Below are 19,568 nucleotides of genomic sequence, written 5' to 3'. Positions count from 1 at the left end.
AGATGTAGAGGAGGTTCTGTCCCCTGTTACAACACATGAATTAGAAAAACAAACATCGAAACAGTGCAAAATTACCTGGTGTAGTAGCAGTCGTTTACCAGTGTGAACATGGCACAGTGAAAGCAGAACATCAAGAAATCCTGATGTTTGTTGAGTCTTGTCAGTCTTACATTGGTGGGTTTGACTGTGGGTTTTCATGACCTTGTGTTATTATGATTGATTATAGCCAAGGTGTTGTTGAAACAGTTGCTCATGTGAGTCATTAGGGAAACTTAAATTAAGATACATGCACATGCACAAGCTTGTACCAGACTGAGATGCTTATCGGAAATTTGATTTATGCATTGGTAAACTTTCTTATCTGTCTACGACTCTGTTTATTGGGATTTCAATCAGAAAATTGCTGTTTTTTCAGCTGTATCTACAACTGGGGTAATTGGCCATTATCAAGTAATAACCAGATCTTCATGTGCAGACTCACATAAAGCCGTCTGGGGAAGAATTGGGCAAGAATTTAAAAAAAAAAAAAATGAAATGATGAAATAATGGTTAGTACAAATCTGAAGTTACCAAACACTGATATCAGTCCTCTCTCACCTCCCTCCTACCATTATGATGTTTAATAAAGACAGACAAAGGATGTGTGGCAGGTACAGTATGGCTTTGTTGCAAATCTGCAAGTTAAATAAAACAAATTAAAAATCAGCCTTAATCATGTGACATAGTTGTAGAAAAATGTTGTAGATGTGATTTTCTTTATTGGTGTCTTTGGAAATGGTAATTGCGAAGAGGTTCAGGATCATAAACAGGAAAGTAGTAGGCTATGTTGTCAACATGGACTTCATCTCACTGATTGTTAATACAAAGGCAAAGGACTGCGTTGCATCTATAGTTTGACCCTGATATGATTTGAACACCATCTGATCTGGAGTCAGACATGCTACTATTGCGCCCCTGGGTCAGTACAGGTGATCAAAGAAACAAAATATCAAACAAAATATATGACCAGCAACCATGTCCTTAATTAATACAATTGATTTCACTGATCTTCAGGCTACGCTGATACAATCTATTGATATATTAGCATGCCTTTAAAGGCCTGTTTGACTTCATCCAAATGTGACCTTTTTGCATGTTCTCTGTCCCTGCTGATCTTGGATCTGCCCCTTGACACGCAAGTTCTTGCATGACATGCATGACGTAATGGGAACCAACCAGGGAGTCATTTGACAATAAATGATGATTTCATACTTTTCTGCTCCCGGGCATTCTCTGTATGCATGATGCAAATTTTATATAAAGTCCACGAGATAATTCAACAAAGTCAATATTAATGTGTTTTACCACTGAGAAGGGTGAAAGATACCTTCAACAGAGAAAGGTGGTATTAGAAGGCTGTAAAGGTAGAAAAAGGATGCAGTAAATTTCACATGTGTATGAATGAATTACTGTAAAGTGAGCAGTGAATTCTCCAGTGTTAAAGTAAGTCTGAGATGACGGAAGGATGTGTCAGGAATGACTTCCTCCACTCCTGGGACCATGTTGGAGCACGCCTGCTGTGGAAGTAACACCCTCTGTCAGTTACAACAGACACAGATGCAGGTACACGCTTGCTTTGTTTACCATGTCCCTTCTGCACTGCTGCTCTTCTCTCCACACAGGACAAGCCTGGAAATGTGTGGATGAAGAATTGTGGAAAATTGGGAATTGTTGCTGTATGGTGGAATAGACAAGACAAGACATTTTCTCAGGTTTAGACATTTGCTGTTATTTCAACTATACAGTCACACAGCATAGTTAGTAAATGGAAGACATCTTGCCACATAAAGTTTGTCATGTCTGGGAAAACATTCCTAAAACTACTCATCTTCTATACTCTATTTTACTATTGTTGTGTCATATTTCTTTTTGCATTGTAACAGATGAATATTACCAAACTGTAATGTTCCCAGATGTAATTCCAATTCTATCACTCTTTAACTCTATAACCAAGCTCATATGTTGGTGTATTAATTATGAAATCTAATTCCCACACGTGAACACAGCATGTAGCAGAGAAACACTGGCCAGGGCGTCTTGGCTGTAGATGTTATTGCTCTCTTGGAACACTTTCATGTAGCACTCAAACACATTATGTAGTGCTGTAAATTACAGAGGGGGATTTTCCCCTTTTTTTTAGTCAGGCAGAGCTGAGTGTAGATGCATCTAAGTGATGATCAACAACAAACATGAGACTGGAACTGTTAGGTAATTTTAAGATCCAAAACGTAGTGTATGAGACACAGAACACTCTTTATAACTGGAAGATGCCTTCTCAGGCCACTGCCTCACGCCTCCTCCTCCTCCTCCTACCTGCATTCCTGATGTGCAGTGGATATACGACAGTTCAGGCTTGCGTCTCATAGGAAGCATTGATCTGCTCATGGATGGATTTTATTGTCACAATCAACAACAGAAAATGAGGAAAATAAATTCCCTGACTATCTTATCTTCTTTCAAGTGAAAAGAAACCTTTGAGTTGACATGTAAAATCAATAAATACACTGTGGGGCTTTACGTCATCTTTTGTCAGTTGAATCAATGTTCCAGTGATTTCAGGTGTTGGTTTTCAATAAATACACATGTGTAGCTCATAAAACAGGATATAACTGAGACTTAGATGTTACACCATGAGACAAAATAGCCTTCATCGTCAAGCTCCTTACTCTGATTTTGGGGATAGTGTATTTATGTCTTTTCACCACTAGGGGGAGGTAATAGTTATGTAAAAGTAGGGAACTGTGTTGGAGCAGCTGTTACCAAAGTGGACTCCCTGTGTTGCCAGTTTTTCACTTTGTAACTTTAAAGCCTGGGTGCATAACTGTGGCTTGAATTTGATATGATTTAACCACACAACCCTCTGATTTGGAGTCAGATGTGCTGCCGTTGCACCACAAGCTCAAGACACATGGATCTCTGGCACTAGACATTGAATGTACCCAGCAGCCCTGCCTTGAGTTGGTACTAAGACTCAGTCAGAGACTGATCTATGGATTCTATTGGTGTGGTCAGATTCCATCAGAGCAGGAAAATACAAACAATTAACCAAGAAAAAAAAACAGAACTGAAAGTTGATGAAAAAAATTCTGCAGGGTTATAACCTTTAAAGCTCACTTATATCTTGCATTGAGATACTGTAGTTGAAAAAAAGGGAATGTGGGTCTTGCACTTGTGTTCATGTTCACTCATTTGGATGACATCAGTTCATAAAGAATAGGAGCTGCAGGGAGTGAAGCTCCACAGAAAGGTTGCAGCTTTTATCAGTAAATTGGGTCATATTGTGGATCTGGCCTTGGGCTGATTCCTCATCCTGCAATGCACTTCAATAATTTAGACATATGCATAACTTTAATATGCACTTTGTTATCAGTGGCATAAGTACAGCTCACTCACATACAGGTCTGACTTCGGTGTGTTCTCAGCAGCTCCTTTGACAGCATATGTATAACTCATTCAGTGTGTCTCATCCATTTCAGTTGAAATACAACATCTGTTTATGCATATGAATCATCCAGGTATAGTCACAGATACAGCAAATCCAAGTGTGGTAATACATGCGCAATACTTGTTGCAATGGCCCTGCAGTGCAACCTGAGCCCAGATCAGGGTTTCCTCGACTTACCCAACCGTTACTCCAAAACTCAAGAATCTCCATCTGATAAGATGTTGTCTGACTTCAGTGGAATCCCACGTGAAATGTTTGCACAGCAGGTCGATATCATGATCTTCACTGTGTGCACTGACAGTCCACTGTTTGAGCCAGGCCCTGCTGTTCTGTTACTGTGTAAACCTCCGGTGAGTACTGTGCACATAAAGTTCTCCTCGAACCATTGCACCTGCCCCAGGTAAAGCTGGATTACCAACTAAAGCAAGCAACTGCCCCCGGGGGTAGGGTCCTCAAAAAGCCCTGTGATGTCTGTTTACTTACATTTGTGTTTAAACGGATGATCACAAACTAAATATGGTACAGCTAACCTGAGGCAGAGGAGTACTCCATTGTAGAAATTATTTTTTGGATGCTGGGATTGGTTGGGGTAATATGTGTGTGTGTGTGTGTGTGTGTGTGTGTGTGAGGGCTCATGGTGCCCACAACTCACTCATGGACTCCTGTGGGTTATTCTGGCCCTGGTCCCATGACTTGAAGGGACCATAAAAGTCCCAGACTCAAGCTCTGGGATCTAGATTATAGCCACCAATAACAGGCTTTTAAAAAATAAAAATATAATTTAAGGTTATTTTTTTTTACTCACAATGACTATTGATCACCATGACAACATGAACTCAACAAAAGTGATAAAGTTTTTTCATTACACCACGCTGTAGCCCGCCACACATCTATACAGATCACAAACCCATGTGTTTTTATGTGGAAGCAGAGAAACAAAACTTCACTTCTTAGTTCGCCCTCAGCTACAACCTCGCACTGCATTGGTTGGAGACATTCTTAGTGCCTGCTCTAACATGTGGGCGCACTCGCAGTGTCAGTCCAGTTGTGCGCTCCCGCTGGAGAGGCTTTCTGTTGGGAAGTTTCTGTAAGTGAGTCAACACGGCACAGGGAGGACGCCACCCAGCAGCACTGCCGCTGGATCCAATGCTGGGCTTCTCTTCTCCTCCCGAGGACCCAGGACACGAAGACAACTTCGCTTCGGTCTCTTCACAACAGCTGGGGATTTAGTTTTTTACCCTTCGCACACCGGGGATGGTTATTGTCGTTTTGACGCGGTTTTTTCCTCATTGGAATTAACGCGGCGGAGGTGAAATGAAAGTGACGGTGTGTTTCGGGAGGACCCGGGTGGTCGTTCCGTGTGGAGATGGGAATATAAAAGTCATCAGCCTTATTGAAAAAGCGGCCATGAGGTATAAAAAGGCGATCGCAAAGGTAAGTCACCCCCCCCCCCCCCCCCCCCCCCCCCCCCTCACTCCCTCCCCGCGTACCGCTTTTGCAACGTTTCGCTCCGAGTGCGCGGAGCAGCACACTGCATCCACACTGCCGCCTCAACATGGCGCTTTTCTCGGGCTGGAAAGAGGGAGAGAGTGGGCAGAAGAGAGCCAGTGGCTGCCCCTGGAATCGGAGCCAGTGGGGACCCCCAGCCCGACCCCCACCCCACCCCCCCCGGTGCAGGGAGAGTGAAGGGGTCACAGGCGAAACTTTTCATTGTTATTTCAAAGGAGATGCTCCACATTCATTTCATCATGGTGGTTCACTCTTTTCCTCCACAACTATTCTAAGAAGTTGTGAAGCAGATGAGCCAGGTTCCTGCTGTCTCCTGTATCTGTTAGGCTGAGCATTGCGGAAACACTGGAACTGTTCCCATTGAGTTCTGGTTACACTGGCAGAAATCATCCACAGTGTGTTGAGCAATGAGGGTGATAAATAACCCGCGCTCTGTGAGTGTGCTTCTGTGTAGGTGTGTTGTAAAACCTCACAGTAAAGCAGCTGCTGCAAACAGACAATAAATATATGAAAACTGTAAATCTTAGTAGGACTATAAATTACACATGAGTTCAGTATGCCTATGCTGTAAATTCACTGTCACTTACATTATAGACATATTTTAATCTATTTGTCTTTATATCAGTTACTCTGTTTTATGGGAAAAGTGGTGATAGGATAGTGGAATGAGTCTGACTACTCCGTCTACTGATGAGGAAACTCTGCTCATTGCTTTTCAATTACACGCTGAGAAAACAGGTTTTAAGTTCATCCAAGTTTTGTCTATTAAATGACGGAACGCGTGACTGTGTGAAACCCCCTCTGCCAAATTTGAAGGAGGACACTGATTGCTTTTCCCTTTGTGGGATTCCAGCGGCTGTGCTTTAAGGCCCATTAAATGACTAATGAATGAATGAAAGTTGGGAACTGTTGCCACGTTTGGTGACAGCACTTTCTTCTCTCCAGCGGGTGGTAGCACCATTGGAGTCGCGTTAATGCTGCAGCTTTTACTTAAGGGATTCTAATACCTTTTTCGAACCCATTCTTGTATCAGCAAGTTATACCTTTGAACTGCTTTGGCTTTGGAAAACTTTCAAGTTCTCTTTTCTTGACAGAAGGGCCTACAGTAAGACTTAGACAGGTGTCAGACAGATCTAGAGGGAGGGTGTAGTGAAGTCATACAGGATGTGGATTTGATTTTTTTCCCCAGTGTATTGCCAGAGATTCAGCGCTTTGCTTTAAAGGCACCATAGTGTATACGGGGATATTTCCATGTCTTTTTTGATCATAAAGCATGTCTAGGTTCTATATTAAAACTGTGAAATTATCAAAGCTGTCAGTCCACAGAGAAATGCACACAGCCTGTATTCAGACACTGAGCCTTAAAACCAGCCGTCAGGACTTCTGTCACTTTGTGATGTCAAAACAAGACAGTCACCGCTCTCAGCCGTGCCCCAAGCCCCGCCCACCTGGACCCACTGTCCAACCTCGCAGGATTTGGTTTCTCTGAGCGTTTACCTGAAATCTGCTATATTTTTACTTGATCACACAGAAAACAGTCAGCCAATCAGAAGACAGAATCAGAGCCTCTCTTCTGCTCACTGAATTAAAACTTTTGGTACTTAAAAACACAAATATATCTACTTATGGATATCAACACTTAAAAATAAAATACACTAAAAGTGTAAAATATGGGACTTTAAATTACCTACTTTTCATTTTACATCTCCATGGAGACGATAAGATAAAATCCCTTTTTACGTCCTGGAGAAAATGAATATTCACTGTTGCACCTCAGTAGATTCTCCCACTGAGGGCAAACAGTGACAAAGTAGGTCAACATTAACACTCATTCCTGAAGAGCACTTCCTCCTTAGACACACACCAGCAGTTACACACGCGCACGCACACACACACACACACACACACACTTTCACTCCTTTGTTTACCAGCGCTAGATGCTTTTCCATGGTTCAGCAGAATAGAGGCGACTGGTCCATTGATCCATGCAGTGGTACTGTAAATGGAGAAGTGTAGGCTTTCCCTCCGGAGAACACTTGGCTCTGGGTCAACGCTAACTACTGTATTGCGGGGCCAGCCAAGACCTTTGGACTGCAGAAGACATAATCACACATAGGCCACTAGAGTTTTATGATATTCCTGCAGCTGACAGCAATGCAGAAGTGCTGTAAACCTTAATTTGAAAGCGTAAAAGTTGTTTTTATGGCTGCATTAACAATGTAATAAAAATCACAAACGACCTCAAAGATGTTAGAGTGTTACATCCCATAGCAGGCAGATACTGTGTCATTCATTATTAGATTGAAGGCTCAAATGAAACCATAGAAATTGTGTAAATCAGACATAATTCACCCCAGACAGCAGTCAACTCAGGTGTTTCAGCAGTGGCATGAAAAACGGAGGAGCAAGGGAAAGTGAAACAAGCATCTGCCACAAATCAATCGCCCCAGTCTGCAAAGGCACATCCTGCAACGAGTGTTTCTACAGAAGATGACTTTTGAGAAGTGTAGGTATGTTGCTTCAGTCCAGTTATATGGGATATGGGTACGCATGAATCAGTTGACAAAAGAAAATTTGATTTAAGATTCAAAGTGTGAGATTCAGTGTTCGGTCGCCATTGTTGTTTCTAATAAGACACTCTCTGGAAGCTGAAAACTGTCCTTGTGCCTCCACCTACATTCTGCTTGACTCTAATGTCTTTATCTACCTCTTTATTATACATGAACTGTCCCATTTGTTAGATGTATTGCTCATCTTGTTATGGCGATGCCTTTTATTGTTGCACCCGTAGATCTTAGTTGCCTATAGACGTATTCTCCTCTCTGTATTTGAGGCTGTGAACGAGCTGTGCTGAATTGGCTGAACCCAATCAGACACAAGCTGCTCCGGTGTACCTGATCCTCTCCGGGGACACTTGAAGGCTTCATCACAGTCTCAGTGGGAGCAGGAAGTGCGCATCAATCACCCCCTCAAGCACCATTAAGTTCAGAGTCAATCTGGTCCACAGTATTCACAGTCATGAAGGATTCATACTAAATGGCTTTTCATGCTTCTCATCCTGCCTTTCTCCTGACAAAGCTGTTGTTTTTAGCCCTCGGCCAGTGGAGCAGTAAGTGAGTATTTACCACATTGAAGTCATGTAAGCAGGAGCAATGTGAAGATGTTATTTTGTGGGCTGTCCTGTTGGCATACGGAACACCACATGGACGTGACTGGGAGGCTCAGATCTTTACTCATTCTCAGACAGTCTGGTTTCACCCACATCTGGTACACCGTCAGAGACATAAAACAAAAGAACACTCAAACACAGTCACAGTCGCTGGATCCATAATTTGTGGCTCTAACTCCAGAGCTCCAACTCTGCATCTCCAGATCCTATTTATCTTCTACTTTCCCACAGCTACTAAATGTAGGTTGAAGCACATAATTGCCCTTTTTTTTTTCCCTCCCAGAATTCCACAAATTCAGGCTTGCAGACACGTCACAGCCCTCGTCGAGTTGTCAAAATACAGAGAGGCAGAATTTCTTTAGGGGACAACACAGTCAAGGAAAACAAAGTCGCATATTTCCACATTATCCCTTCTTTTAATTTCACAGTGGATCAGCAGCACATGATGAGCATGTGTCCTCTGGTTCCTGGATGTCTGAAGACAATCCCATGTAGTAATGATTTATCTCTCCTTATAGCCCATCCAGATGCACATGACATCACAAAATAGTAAAAGCCCAGCCGCTGACTTAACAGTGAGTTAACTGTCCACTGGAGAAATAATGAAAAAAAACAGTTAAACTAAGATAAGGTAACACGTGGATTCCTTTTACCTGGTGAAATCAAGTGGTATTACTGAGTACAGGAATTTATAGGACAGTCTGACTTTATGCTGTGCACTGTACTCTATCCTGATTATCACTTAAAACAGTGGTTCTACAATGAAATTCTACAAACAACATTTCTCTAAAACTATAATGAACAGCCGCATGGAATTTGTCAAGCTGAAATCCCATTCTCTCAGAATGACACAATGATAAAGAGCTGAAATTCAAGGGTTAACTAAGAATTTAACTGTACTGGAAGAGTTTGACATTTTGTATTCTTGCTGAGAGTTAGAGCTGTTTCCCTCCTTAAACATATTAGATGCTTAGTGTAGCTCCATATTTTGAGTACAGAAGTGAAAGTAGTGTAGTGTCAAACTATTTTGTTGAAATTACAGTTTTCAAGAGTCTTGACAGATAAAATGTCACTTTACGTCTTTAAAATTAGATTAAAATAAGATTTAATGTGTTCAGTCTCAATCTTCTTACAAATTTCCCCTTTATGTTGTTTTTAATTGAGAGTTTTTTTCTGTTAACTGTTGCAAAAAGTGCAATTACATCCACTGTGACTGAAAGTTAAAAAAAACAAAACATGAAAACGGGGCAGTGAATATTTTCTTACGGGTGCTGGATAAAGTAACCTGTTTGCTGGACTTGAAAGAACCTGAAGGCAGCATGACACACAGGGACAGGACACATACACTGAGGGAAATGGACAACCAAGAACTGCGATGATCTGCATTTCAGCTCCGTGGACCCACAATATCACACTCACACCTGGAAGGCCGTCTGTTCCTGACCCCTGACCTCAGGCTCCCGGTCTCTCCGGCTCCGCGTCAGCTCAAAGCAAACTGGCGGTTGAGTAACTTTTAGTCAGGATAGACAGTTTTTCTGCAGCATCTGTTTGTAACATGTTTTGAAGCATCAAATTGATGTTGATTCATTGGGAAAGTAAATGAAAAAAAGGCCTCAAAAATAGAAGTAAGCTACATCTGTTTTTGCAGTAGAAACCAGGCTCGAGGTCTTTTTTTATTTATTATTTTTTTTAGAACAAATGTGCAACATTGAAATTTAGAAGGTTTTAAGTGCATGTTTTGCATCTATAATGCATTGAACCGTCTTTGCTTTCAAATGCACTGCTCCAAAATTTGTCTGTTCTGGCTCTTGTTAACCTTCAGTGGAAGTACAGCTAAAGTTTTTAATCCTCATCTATTGTCAGTAAGGACGACACAAGTCTCTGCTGGTGCAGCTGTACAGAAACACACTGCGAAGACAAAGTGGGAAGAACCTCTGGAGGGGTTGTCAGTGCTCGTTATCTCACTTCACTCAGCGGCTCACTGGTTATGTAATGAAGAGGAGCTGCTGTATGTGAGTAGGATAGTAGAAGGTAATTGCGGGGATTATCATGTGAGTGGACTGTATAACGCTGTGGCCCTGTAGGATGATGGGATGCAATGTGATTGATAGTAAATGAGTATGAGTAGGTTTATGGTTCGTCTGTGCTCAAGCAGCAGTGAATTTTTTTTTTTTTTTAGAGTTCATCTCTAGCACAGCATGGTACAAAGGAGGAGAAGACCTTCCATCCTCTTATATTCTCTTGTGGCTTTTCTTCAGTTTCCTATCCTTTTGTTTTTCCTCTCTTGTATCTTGATCCCTCTCTTTTCTTTCTTCCTTTCTTCTTCTCCTGCTGGTCAACACAATGCTGTCTTCCAGCCGGCTGAGCGGTGTTCCATGCTTTTATTCTAACTCCTGCGGGGGAATTGTTGCCTGCCAGTCTTTGAGTGAAACATCACACACCCGCTGCTCCAAAAAAGTCTCGACTTGAAGTTTGCCCAAGTCTGCTGTACAGTGTTTGAACGCGACCCGAGGCTGAGAAAGTAGGAACCCAACCCAACCAACAAGCACTCCGTTTTTTTATGTCCGAGTCCAATCCAAGCCCAACACGGTTAGTTTAATCTGGATAACAGTTTGTGTCACCCTGTTGTTGTTACTATGGTCACAGCTTATCTATTTACCCTGATTACACATATGTGTGCACCTTGACCATCAACAACGGGAACCTGACCCGAACCGGGGATTCTACTAAACCTGTCAGGCTTGGAACAGCTGTCCACCCCCAAGTCTGTTGAGGTCTCAGTGTCTTGGTGTATACATGTATACGGTCCAGGAGGATCTCAATTATTCTATTAGGAGCTTTTGTGTTTTTTATCCGGCAAGTACCTTACCAATGTAGTTAGTAGTAGTTGCATGTCACAGGATGGCGATGAAACTTAAAACTTTGACCCCGACGTGATTTGAACACGCAACCTTCTGATCTGGAGTCAGACGCGCTACCGTTGCGCCACGAGGTCACACACTTCCTCTGTCTTGCATGAATTTCAGAGTTTACAAGGTCCTTTGTGTGTTCATGAATCAGGGGTCGTAAACAACTGAGGCTTTGATTTTTCTCAATTAAAATGGAAAGGATGATGTCCATTGATGCATGTTGTTGAAATCCAGGGACGATGTGATGAATGTTATCTTGATTTGAGATTCTGGCATGAGTAGGAGGATCTTAGTCATTCCATCAGGATATATTGTGGTTTTTTTCTCTGACAAGTACCTTACAGTGGTAGCTGTATGTCACAGGATGGCGATGAAACTCAAAACGTTGACCCCGACGTGATTTGAACACGCAACCTTCTGATCTGGAGTCAGACGCGCTACCGTTGCGCCACGAGGTCACACACTTCCTCTGCCTTGCATGACATTCAGACTTTAAAAGGACAATCAAAGGTTTGAATGAGGGTTTGAAACCATTTCTTACTCCATAATTTACTATTATCCTTTTTTTTTGTTTGCCAAAAAGCAAATGTGCATCTTAAAGTCTTGAACATGATGTGATTTGAACGGACAAAGTTCTGGAGTTAGACTCACTACCGCTGTACCACAAGGTTGCAGTTGCAGCTGTAATTGTGTGCTTCCCAGCTCTTTCTTATCACTCCTGCTTGCTACATCTCGACTGAACTCATGTGCCAAAGGATAGAGGTGGAACCTAAAGCTTTGACCCCGACGTGATTTGAACACGCAACCTTCTGATCTGGAGTCAGACGCGCTACCGTTGCGCCACGAGGTCACACTTATGTACTGACCCATGTGATATCTAGATTTTACAAAGACAATCAATGGTTTGAACCAATTTCAATTCATCATCTGCAGAAACTGCCTATCCACCCCTTAGTCTACTGAGATCTAAGTGTCTTGCTTTTAACACTAACTGGGAAAGGTCTCCAGGTAGCATCTGCAAACACCGGCAGCAATAAGAGAAAATGCAGTGGTGCTTGTAGAAATCAGATTGCACAGTACAAAATAGCCTGGTAACAGCATGTTTATACTAGTGTGCAGTGGTGACAGTAACTGGAGAAATAGAGTTAAATATTAAATATTAGTCTCAGATGCTGGTAGAGAGATCTGCACTTTAATGTAAGTATCGTTCAATCAGTGTAGAAACACACAGTGGGGTCCAAAAGTCTGAGACCACTTTCTCATTCAATGAAAAAGTGGTATCTCACTGTATACAGTTATTTTGGTGATCTACTCAAGCACATATTGAAGTGAATGAAACAGGGACTGTTAGGTTAAAGTGGTGGCTGTCAGTTGTAAAGGTGTTTGATGAGCAGTGAAGGAATGGTGGAGAGTGAACCACAATTATCCCACACACACAGACAGACAAACACTGTGTTTTTTTCTCCGCCAGAACATTGGGATGTTTGATGTTTTGACTGTTTGAGTCACTTGACCTGGCAACAACCCCACAACAAAAAAGAACTGACATTGGCTGTAATACAGGACTGACAGAGCATCACCAGGGAAGGTGTCAAGTGTCTGCTCATGTCTGGGGGTAGGAGACTTCACATAGTCACAGGCTGCAAAGGATTTGTAACCAAATATTAAAAATGATGACCATATTAAAGTTCATGTCAAACAGAATTTGAACCTACTTCCATATGACCCGTCTGTTGAGCTTTAGCATTCATATGAATGATACCAAGGACAATGTCACCCCCATGAGGCCCATATCTTTCCCAAACAGTGCCTCTATTCATGGTCAAGGTAAGATGACTTCAGGGTTTCCCCACTGACTAGTGTGCATCTCAGGTGTACACACAGGTGCTGCACACGGCAGGGAGGGCACATGAATGTAAAGACTTGTGACTGTAGAGGGCAAAACATCAGCTACTCTGTATGCTGAGTTGAAAGCAATGGGCTTGAATGTTGTACAGAAATGCTTGGAGAATTTCTGGCCGTAGCTGCTAAATGCTGCAATGCAAGCAGGTTAAATCCCATGATGGGAACTGTCAATGTCTAAGTGTGCCATAACCATGTCAAGCCATTGCGTGCCTGGTTTTCCGGCTCCGTATATGTTGGGGTATTCTGGGTCAGTTTCTGTTGTGATTGATAATGTGGTTTAAATAGTTGATACAGATTCTTTCCTTTATGGTTTTTCTGTGTTTATTTAGCGTCCTTGGAGTCAAATAACAAAAAAACATCCTTTTGTTGTCAAATAATTTACAGATTCACCAGGACTTGACACGGTGTGGCAGGAAGCATGTGGTGAATTACTGGATGTGTTTTATAAGTAAGCATGTGTGTTTGTGTGTATTCTTCAGCAACTTTTTTCCTTACAGAAATAATGTGTCTCCACTCTGATATATCTGAGTTTGACCATGCTGACGTATCAAACACGAGTTCTTGTGTTTTCCTATCCCAGCTGCAGCCTTGTGTTGGTCGGGACTCCGCTTTGTTATCATAACCCACTTCAGATAATCCTGCTAATCATTAGCCTGAACCGTTAGAAGCGTGGCAACAGAACCAATGCGCTGCATGAGATCTTGTATTATTTAGACGTGTTTGTTTTGAAAAGCTGCTCTTCACAGCTTCAGGAATGTTATACACCTCAGAGATAGTTACCAAAGCCTCCAAAAAAGGTCCTTATGTTTCCTGGTTGTCCAAGATGAAAACCTGTTGTACCAGTATAAATGTGACAGCAAATGTCATCTAGAGCTCTTTGTTTAACCATGGTAAATACAAAACATTTGTATTTGTCTGTTTGAAGGGCCCTTTTAGTTTCATTAAGTAGATTAACATCCTTGCAAACTAAAGGGAAATCATTGGTCTTTGATTGGTGGTTTGGTTGAGACTGACTGTCAGGTTTGAACCACATAAAACATTTGAGTGTTACAAATCATCATCTGTAGCAGCCTGGTCCTGTGACACGTGGTCAATGTATTCAGTACAGGAAGATCTTAGTCATACTTGCTCCATGTCTTGCATGACATTAAAAGTTTAAAAGACAATCAGGGGTTTGAATCAGGAAAAACATTTGAGTGTTGCAATTCATCATCTGCAGAAACTGCTTAAGGTGTCTTCAGCCGGGAAGCTTTGAATTTACTCACAGCTGAAATGGAAAGGATGATGATCGTTGATGCATGTGGTCAAAATCCAAGGACGATGTGAAAAATGTTTTCTTGATTTGAGGTTGAGGCCTAAGTAATGTTTTCAGATCAGGAGGATCTTAGCGATTCCATCAGTAGCTATTGTGCTTACAAGTAGTAGCTATTGTGTTTGCTTGTTTTCAAGTACATTATTGATGTAGTTGCATGTCACAGGATGGAGATGAAACTTAAAACTTTGACCCCGACGTGAGTTGAACACGCAACCTTCTGATCTGGAGTCAGACGCGCTACCGTTGCGCCACGAGGTCACACACTTTATCTGCCTTGCATGACATTGAGACTTTAAAAGGACAATCAAAGGTTTGAATGATGGTTTGAAACCATTTCTTACTCCATAATTTACTATTATCCATTTTTTTTGTTTGCCAAAAAGCAGATGTGCATCTTAAAGTCTTGAACATGATGTGATTTGAACGGACAAAGTTCTGGAGTTAGACTCACCACTACTGTACCACAAGGTTGCAGTTGCAGCTGTAATTGTGTGCTTCCCAGCTCTTTCTTATCACTCCCGTTTGCTACATCTCGACGGAACTCATGTGCCAAAGGATAGAGGTGGAACCTAAAGCTTTGACCTCGACGTGATTTGAACACGCAACCTTCTGATCTGGAGTCAGACGCGCTACCGTTGCGCCACGAGGTCTCACATGTTCACCTTCTTGCATGACATTAAGACTTTAAATGAATCAAGGGTTTGGAGCCATTTCTTACTCCATAATTTACTATTATCCTTTTTTGTATGCAAAAAAGCAGATGTGCATCTTAAAGTCTTGAACATGATGTGATTTGAACACACAACGTTCTGAAGTGGAGTTAGACTCACCACTACTGTACCACAAGGTTGCAGTTGCAGCTCTAATTGTGTGCTTACCATCTCTCTTTCTTATAACTCCTGCTTACTACAACTCATGTGCCAAAGGATAGAAGTGGAACCTAAAGATTTGACCCTGACGTGATTTGAACACGCAACCTTCTGATCTGGAGTCAGACGCGCTACCGTTGCGCCACAAGGTCTCACAGATGTCTTACAGATGTCTTACAGCACATTCAGACAACGACGAAACATTAGAAGTCATCATCTGCAGAAACTGATTGAGGTTTCTTCAGCCAGGTAAAATCAGTTGTGTGTTACTGAATCTAGGGTCTGAAACAATAGAAGCTTTGACTCACAGTTAAAATGGAGAGGATGATGTCCATTGGTGCATGTGGTTAAAGTTCAGGGAAGATGGGATGAATGTTATCTTGATTTGAGGTTCTGGCATGAGAAACGTATTCGATCCAGGATTATGTGAGTCATTCCATCTGACGCCATTGGGTTTTTTTTTTTTTTTTATCAGACAAGTATCTTACTGATGTCTTTGCATGCCACAGGATAGAGGTGAAGCTTAAAACTCTGACCCCGACGTGATTTGAACACGCAACCTTCTGATCTGGAGTCAGACGCGCTACCGTTGCGCCACGAGGTCACACATTTGACTTTACTCGCATGATATTCAGACTTTACAAAGACAATCAAGGGGTTTGAACCAGGAAACATTTGAGGGTTAGAAATCATTATCTGCAGAAACTGCTTAGGGGGCGTCAGCCAGGTAAAATCAGTTGTGTGTTCATGAATCTGGGGCCTGAAACAATTGAAGCTTTGACTTTACTCAAAATGGAAAGGATGATGTCCACTGATGCATGTGATTAAAATCCAGGGACAATGTAATCTTGATTTCAGGTTCTGGCATGAGTAATGTTTTCAGTGCAGGTTGATCTTAATCATTCTATCAGGAGTTACAGTGTTTTTTATTGGAAGAGTATCTTACTGATGTAGCCTCTGTAACCTTAACACGTTGACCCTGATGTGATTTGAACACTCAACCTTGTGCTCTGGAGTCACACACGCTACCGTTGCGCCACAAGTTCATGATTTTGCTCCGTTTCGCATGATACCCAGATTTTACAAAGAAAATCACAGGTTTGAAACAGGGTTTGAAGCTTTAGCTGTAATTGTTTGCTTCCTATCTCTTTTCCTCAACACTCCTGCTTACCCTGCTCACTATGTCCCTACAGAATTCACCTGTAACACTCCCATTTGTTATCACAGATAAGTCACCAGAACATAATGGGTTTGCTTTGAGAAGGGTTACCATTAAGCTCCTTTCACATAATTCTATTTACCTGAATGGTAACTGACGAGCCATGTTTGGGAGTCAAAGGAATGATCTTCACCACAGCCAACTGAATGAAACACAGTAAAACATGGCAGAATATGTAGTAATGTCTTGTTATACAAAACAATCCTTCTTGTATGTTATGGTTTCAGTTAAGCCATATATAAACCCATCTTTGGAGGGATTATTGTTTACCCCTTGCTTTGCATTTTATTTTCTGCTGCATTCAAGAAGATAATTTTGTCATTTTCTGTCTTTTTAAGGTGTGAACCTAATGAAACAATTGAGTGTTACAGTTCATCCTGAATCTGTCTATTTATGACGAGATAAGGGATGAACATTGTCTTGATGTGAGGTTCTGACATGAACAACGTATTCAGCCCAGGAGGACCTTCCATCAGCAGCTATTGTGTTTTTCTATCTGACAAGTACCTTATTACTGTATTTGCATGTCACGGGATAGAGGTGAAGCTTAAAACTTTGACCCCGACGTGATTTGAACACGCAACCTTGTGATCTGGAGTCAGACGCACTACCGTTGCGCCACGAGGTCACAACATTGTCTTATCTCACATGATACCCAGAGTTTACAAAGAAAATCAAGAGTTTGAACCAGGGTTTGAGCTGTTGCCACGATCTGAAGTATAAACCCCTCATTGGAGAGGTTATTGTTTCTTTTAACCCTAACTTTATACTTAATTCCTTTGTTTTCTTTTTTATCGCATTCTAGGAGATAATTTTGTCATTTCCGTCTTTTTAAGATGTGAACCTAATGAAACAATTGACTGTTACAGTTCATCCTGAATCTGCCTGTATATGATGAGATAAGGCGATGAGATGAATGTTATCTTGATGTGAGGTTCTGACATGAGTAACTTGATGCGGGATGTGACTTACAGTTAAAATGGAAAGGATGATGTCCATCGATGCATGTGGTTAAAGTTCAGGGAAGATGGGATGAATGTTATCTTGATTTGAGGTTTTGGCATGAGAAACGTATTCGATCCAGGAGTATGTGAGTCATTCCATCTGAGCTCATTGTGTTTTTTTTTTATCAGACAAGTATCTTACTGATGTCTTTGCATGCCACAGGATAGAGGTGAAGCTTAAAACACTGACCCCGACATGATTTGAACATGCAACCTTCTGATCTGGAGTCAGACGCGCTACCGTTGCGCCACGAGGTCACACAATACTGTTTAATGCAGTCACACAGTCTGAAGTATGGTCTTCATAGGCTACATTTGGATTATTTTAAATGGACCAACTGAGCAAGGTGACAAGCTGTTGAATTAAATGCAGACAGGAAGACCCAACATTATGTTTGCTAATACTGCTAAGATGGAAAAGCACTTTCAACCTTCCCAACGCATTCTTAAAGGCTGTTTTGACAGCTTCCACTCTCTACACTTTGCACGTCTTAACATGGAGGCCCCCCCTTTTCTGCTCTTAAAATACACACAGGCATTACTTTTCCATTCAGTAATGGTATAGACTGCTGTAGCTCCACATTTTAGTCAAGGGAAGCTCCCAAATCTGACTCTGTGAAGAGGGGAAGCTTTTCCCCAGCTTTTATAGATTCCAGTTATTTTTATACAATCATTTCTTTGAGGCAGAGCTGCTCTGGAGGCAGAAATAGTCACAATGGTTGAGTTAAACGTCAGTGGATGCAGCCAAGGAGACATAGCTTTGTAGACCAGGAAACATGGATAGTTGGAAAAATATGAATATATAATGTACTTAAAAGGTCAGTTAGTGTAATTGATAACTTTTATCAGCATTATTTCAGTTAGAAGAAAGAAACAGAGACAGCTCTCTTACTTTTGCAGTGGACTTTAGTGTTTCTAAGCCAGAAAAAGAAAAATACTCTGCATATCGACATCTAACTTAACCACCAAGATTATTTCTGCCCACAGAGCAACTAGTCTGCAGAGAGATGTTTGCAAAACTAAAGCTCTACTGAGAATCTCAGTGTTGCAGGTTGGTAGTTAATATAATATGTTTGACTGGCTAGCTGTTTTACTGGCTTGGAAATGAATGAAGTTAAAGCGAACTAGAGAGGAGACTAGATGGAGTGGAGAGATAAATACATTTGCTTTACTTATCCATGAAATGTGTGTTATTCCTTATGATGACGTAGTCAGGGTCAAGAATAATTCGCAGGTGGTAAATCTGCAGATTTAGTCAATTCAGTTAGTTGGATCAGACCAATTCAAAGCACATTTCCTTTTTTGTTTTAATGCAGCAGCCTTCTGCTTAAAGTACTTCAAGTTATCGTTAAGTCTTGTTTTTCTCATCCCACGTCTCAGTGAGATGACAATTCCTGCTTCTGGATCCTGGATCCAATTTTGAGCAAGTCATGGCAAAGGCCAACTATGTGGTTTGCAGTGTTTCAACATGCGGGCCATGCCAGGCCCTCTTGGGTGTGATCCACTGTTTTGTCAACAGCTTATTTCTTTGTCCATGATTGCAGTTATAGAACACTAAGCTACTGGAGCACAAGCAGGGGTTAAACCAAAATCTCCTCAGGATTGTCTTTGGAAGGGAACACCTAACAAATCTTACACATCTTCTTATGTAAGGTTATTTTCATATCACGTTTGAATGAAATCAGACAGATGAAGTCTTTCTTGTTGCAATGCAAGGACATTTGGTTTATAGCACAGGGGCACTATAGTGCAGAAGAAATAATTAACAGACAGACAGATAACCTTGACAAGATGCTATGGTAAACAAGTGTCTATTTACATTTATATAGTTATGTGATAATTCTTTGTGTGTTTGTTAGTCTGAGCAACCTCTTTCACTTTACAGTGAAATTTCAATGCTGTCACTTAGTCTTAGTCTGAAGCAGGTTCAATTTGCTACTTGTACAAACAGTTATCTCCTGTCAACCAGCTTTCTTTTGGCTTTACTCTGACCTCTGTATCACTGGTGTTATCTTGCCCTGAGCGACTCCCATCTAATCCTCAGGAAAAGGGGTCAAAGGGTCGCTGTTCATATAATTTGTCTTTCTGAATTTTCTCCTTTCTGTTGTGGTTTCTAACCGGACACATAACTAGTTTTTGTGTAGATGTCTTTTTTCTCAGACTGTGAGGAACTCACAACAAAACA

The 19,568-nt window shown here is 41.5% G+C and overlaps 1 protein-coding gene and 9 non-coding genes across 11 annotated transcripts in view; 1 reads left to right on the top strand and 9 right to left on the bottom strand.

Moving 5' to 3' along the window:
• The first annotated feature begins 4,469 nt into the window (after window positions 1-4,469).
• The window catches only part of LOC111659829 (partitioning defective 3 homolog), a 343,091-nt gene continuing 327,992 nt past the window's right edge, over window positions 4,470-19,568 (top strand). Inside the window, exon 1 of one of the 2 annotated variants that reach the window (XM_087175758.1) lies at window positions 4,470-4,918. In XM_087175758.1, coding sequence (XP_087031884.1) covers window positions 4,799-4,918 — 120 coding nt within the window. In that variant the 5' untranslated portion in view covers window positions 4,470-4,798. The remainder of the gene's footprint in view (window positions 4,919-19,568) is intronic. The other variant, XM_023412895.2, reaches the window with a different exon arrangement.
• Window positions 11,086-11,157, bottom strand: trnaw-cca (transfer RNA tryptophan (anticodon CCA)). The gene has a single exon. It is a non-coding gene; the product is annotated as a tRNA-Trp (tRNA).
• trnaw-cca (transfer RNA tryptophan (anticodon CCA)) lies at window positions 11,458-11,529 on the bottom strand. The gene has a single exon. It is a non-coding gene; the product is annotated as a tRNA-Trp (tRNA).
• Window positions 11,850-11,921, bottom strand: trnaw-cca (transfer RNA tryptophan (anticodon CCA)). The gene has a single exon. It is a non-coding gene; the product is annotated as a tRNA-Trp (tRNA).
• On the bottom strand, window positions 14,478-14,549 carry trnaw-cca (transfer RNA tryptophan (anticodon CCA)). Its single transcript has one exon. It is a non-coding gene; the product is annotated as a tRNA-Trp (tRNA).
• trnaw-cca (transfer RNA tryptophan (anticodon CCA)) lies at window positions 14,870-14,941 on the bottom strand. The gene has a single exon. It is a non-coding gene; the product is annotated as a tRNA-Trp (tRNA).
• On the bottom strand, window positions 15,241-15,312 carry trnaw-cca (transfer RNA tryptophan (anticodon CCA)). The gene has a single exon. It is a non-coding gene; the product is annotated as a tRNA-Trp (tRNA).
• trnaw-cca (transfer RNA tryptophan (anticodon CCA)) lies at window positions 15,693-15,764 on the bottom strand. The gene has a single exon. It is a non-coding gene; the product is annotated as a tRNA-Trp (tRNA).
• trnaw-cca (transfer RNA tryptophan (anticodon CCA)) lies at window positions 16,936-17,007 on the bottom strand. Its single transcript has one exon. It is a non-coding gene; the product is annotated as a tRNA-Trp (tRNA).
• On the bottom strand, window positions 17,570-17,641 carry trnaw-cca (transfer RNA tryptophan (anticodon CCA)). Its single transcript has one exon. It is a non-coding gene; the product is annotated as a tRNA-Trp (tRNA).

Source organism: Seriola lalandi, unplaced genomic scaffold (assembly GCF_002814215.2).
Source record: "Seriola lalandi dorsalis isolate HSWRI2012SDOR001 ecotype SW California unplaced genomic scaffold, Sedor1 jcf7180002054494, whole genome shotgun sequence".
NCBI classification, from domain to species: domain Eukaryota; kingdom Metazoa; phylum Chordata; class Actinopteri; order Carangiformes; family Carangidae; genus Seriola; species Seriola lalandi.
The sequence above is the reverse complement of the archived record's forward strand: the minus strand, read 5'-3'. Positions and strand labels throughout refer to the sequence as shown.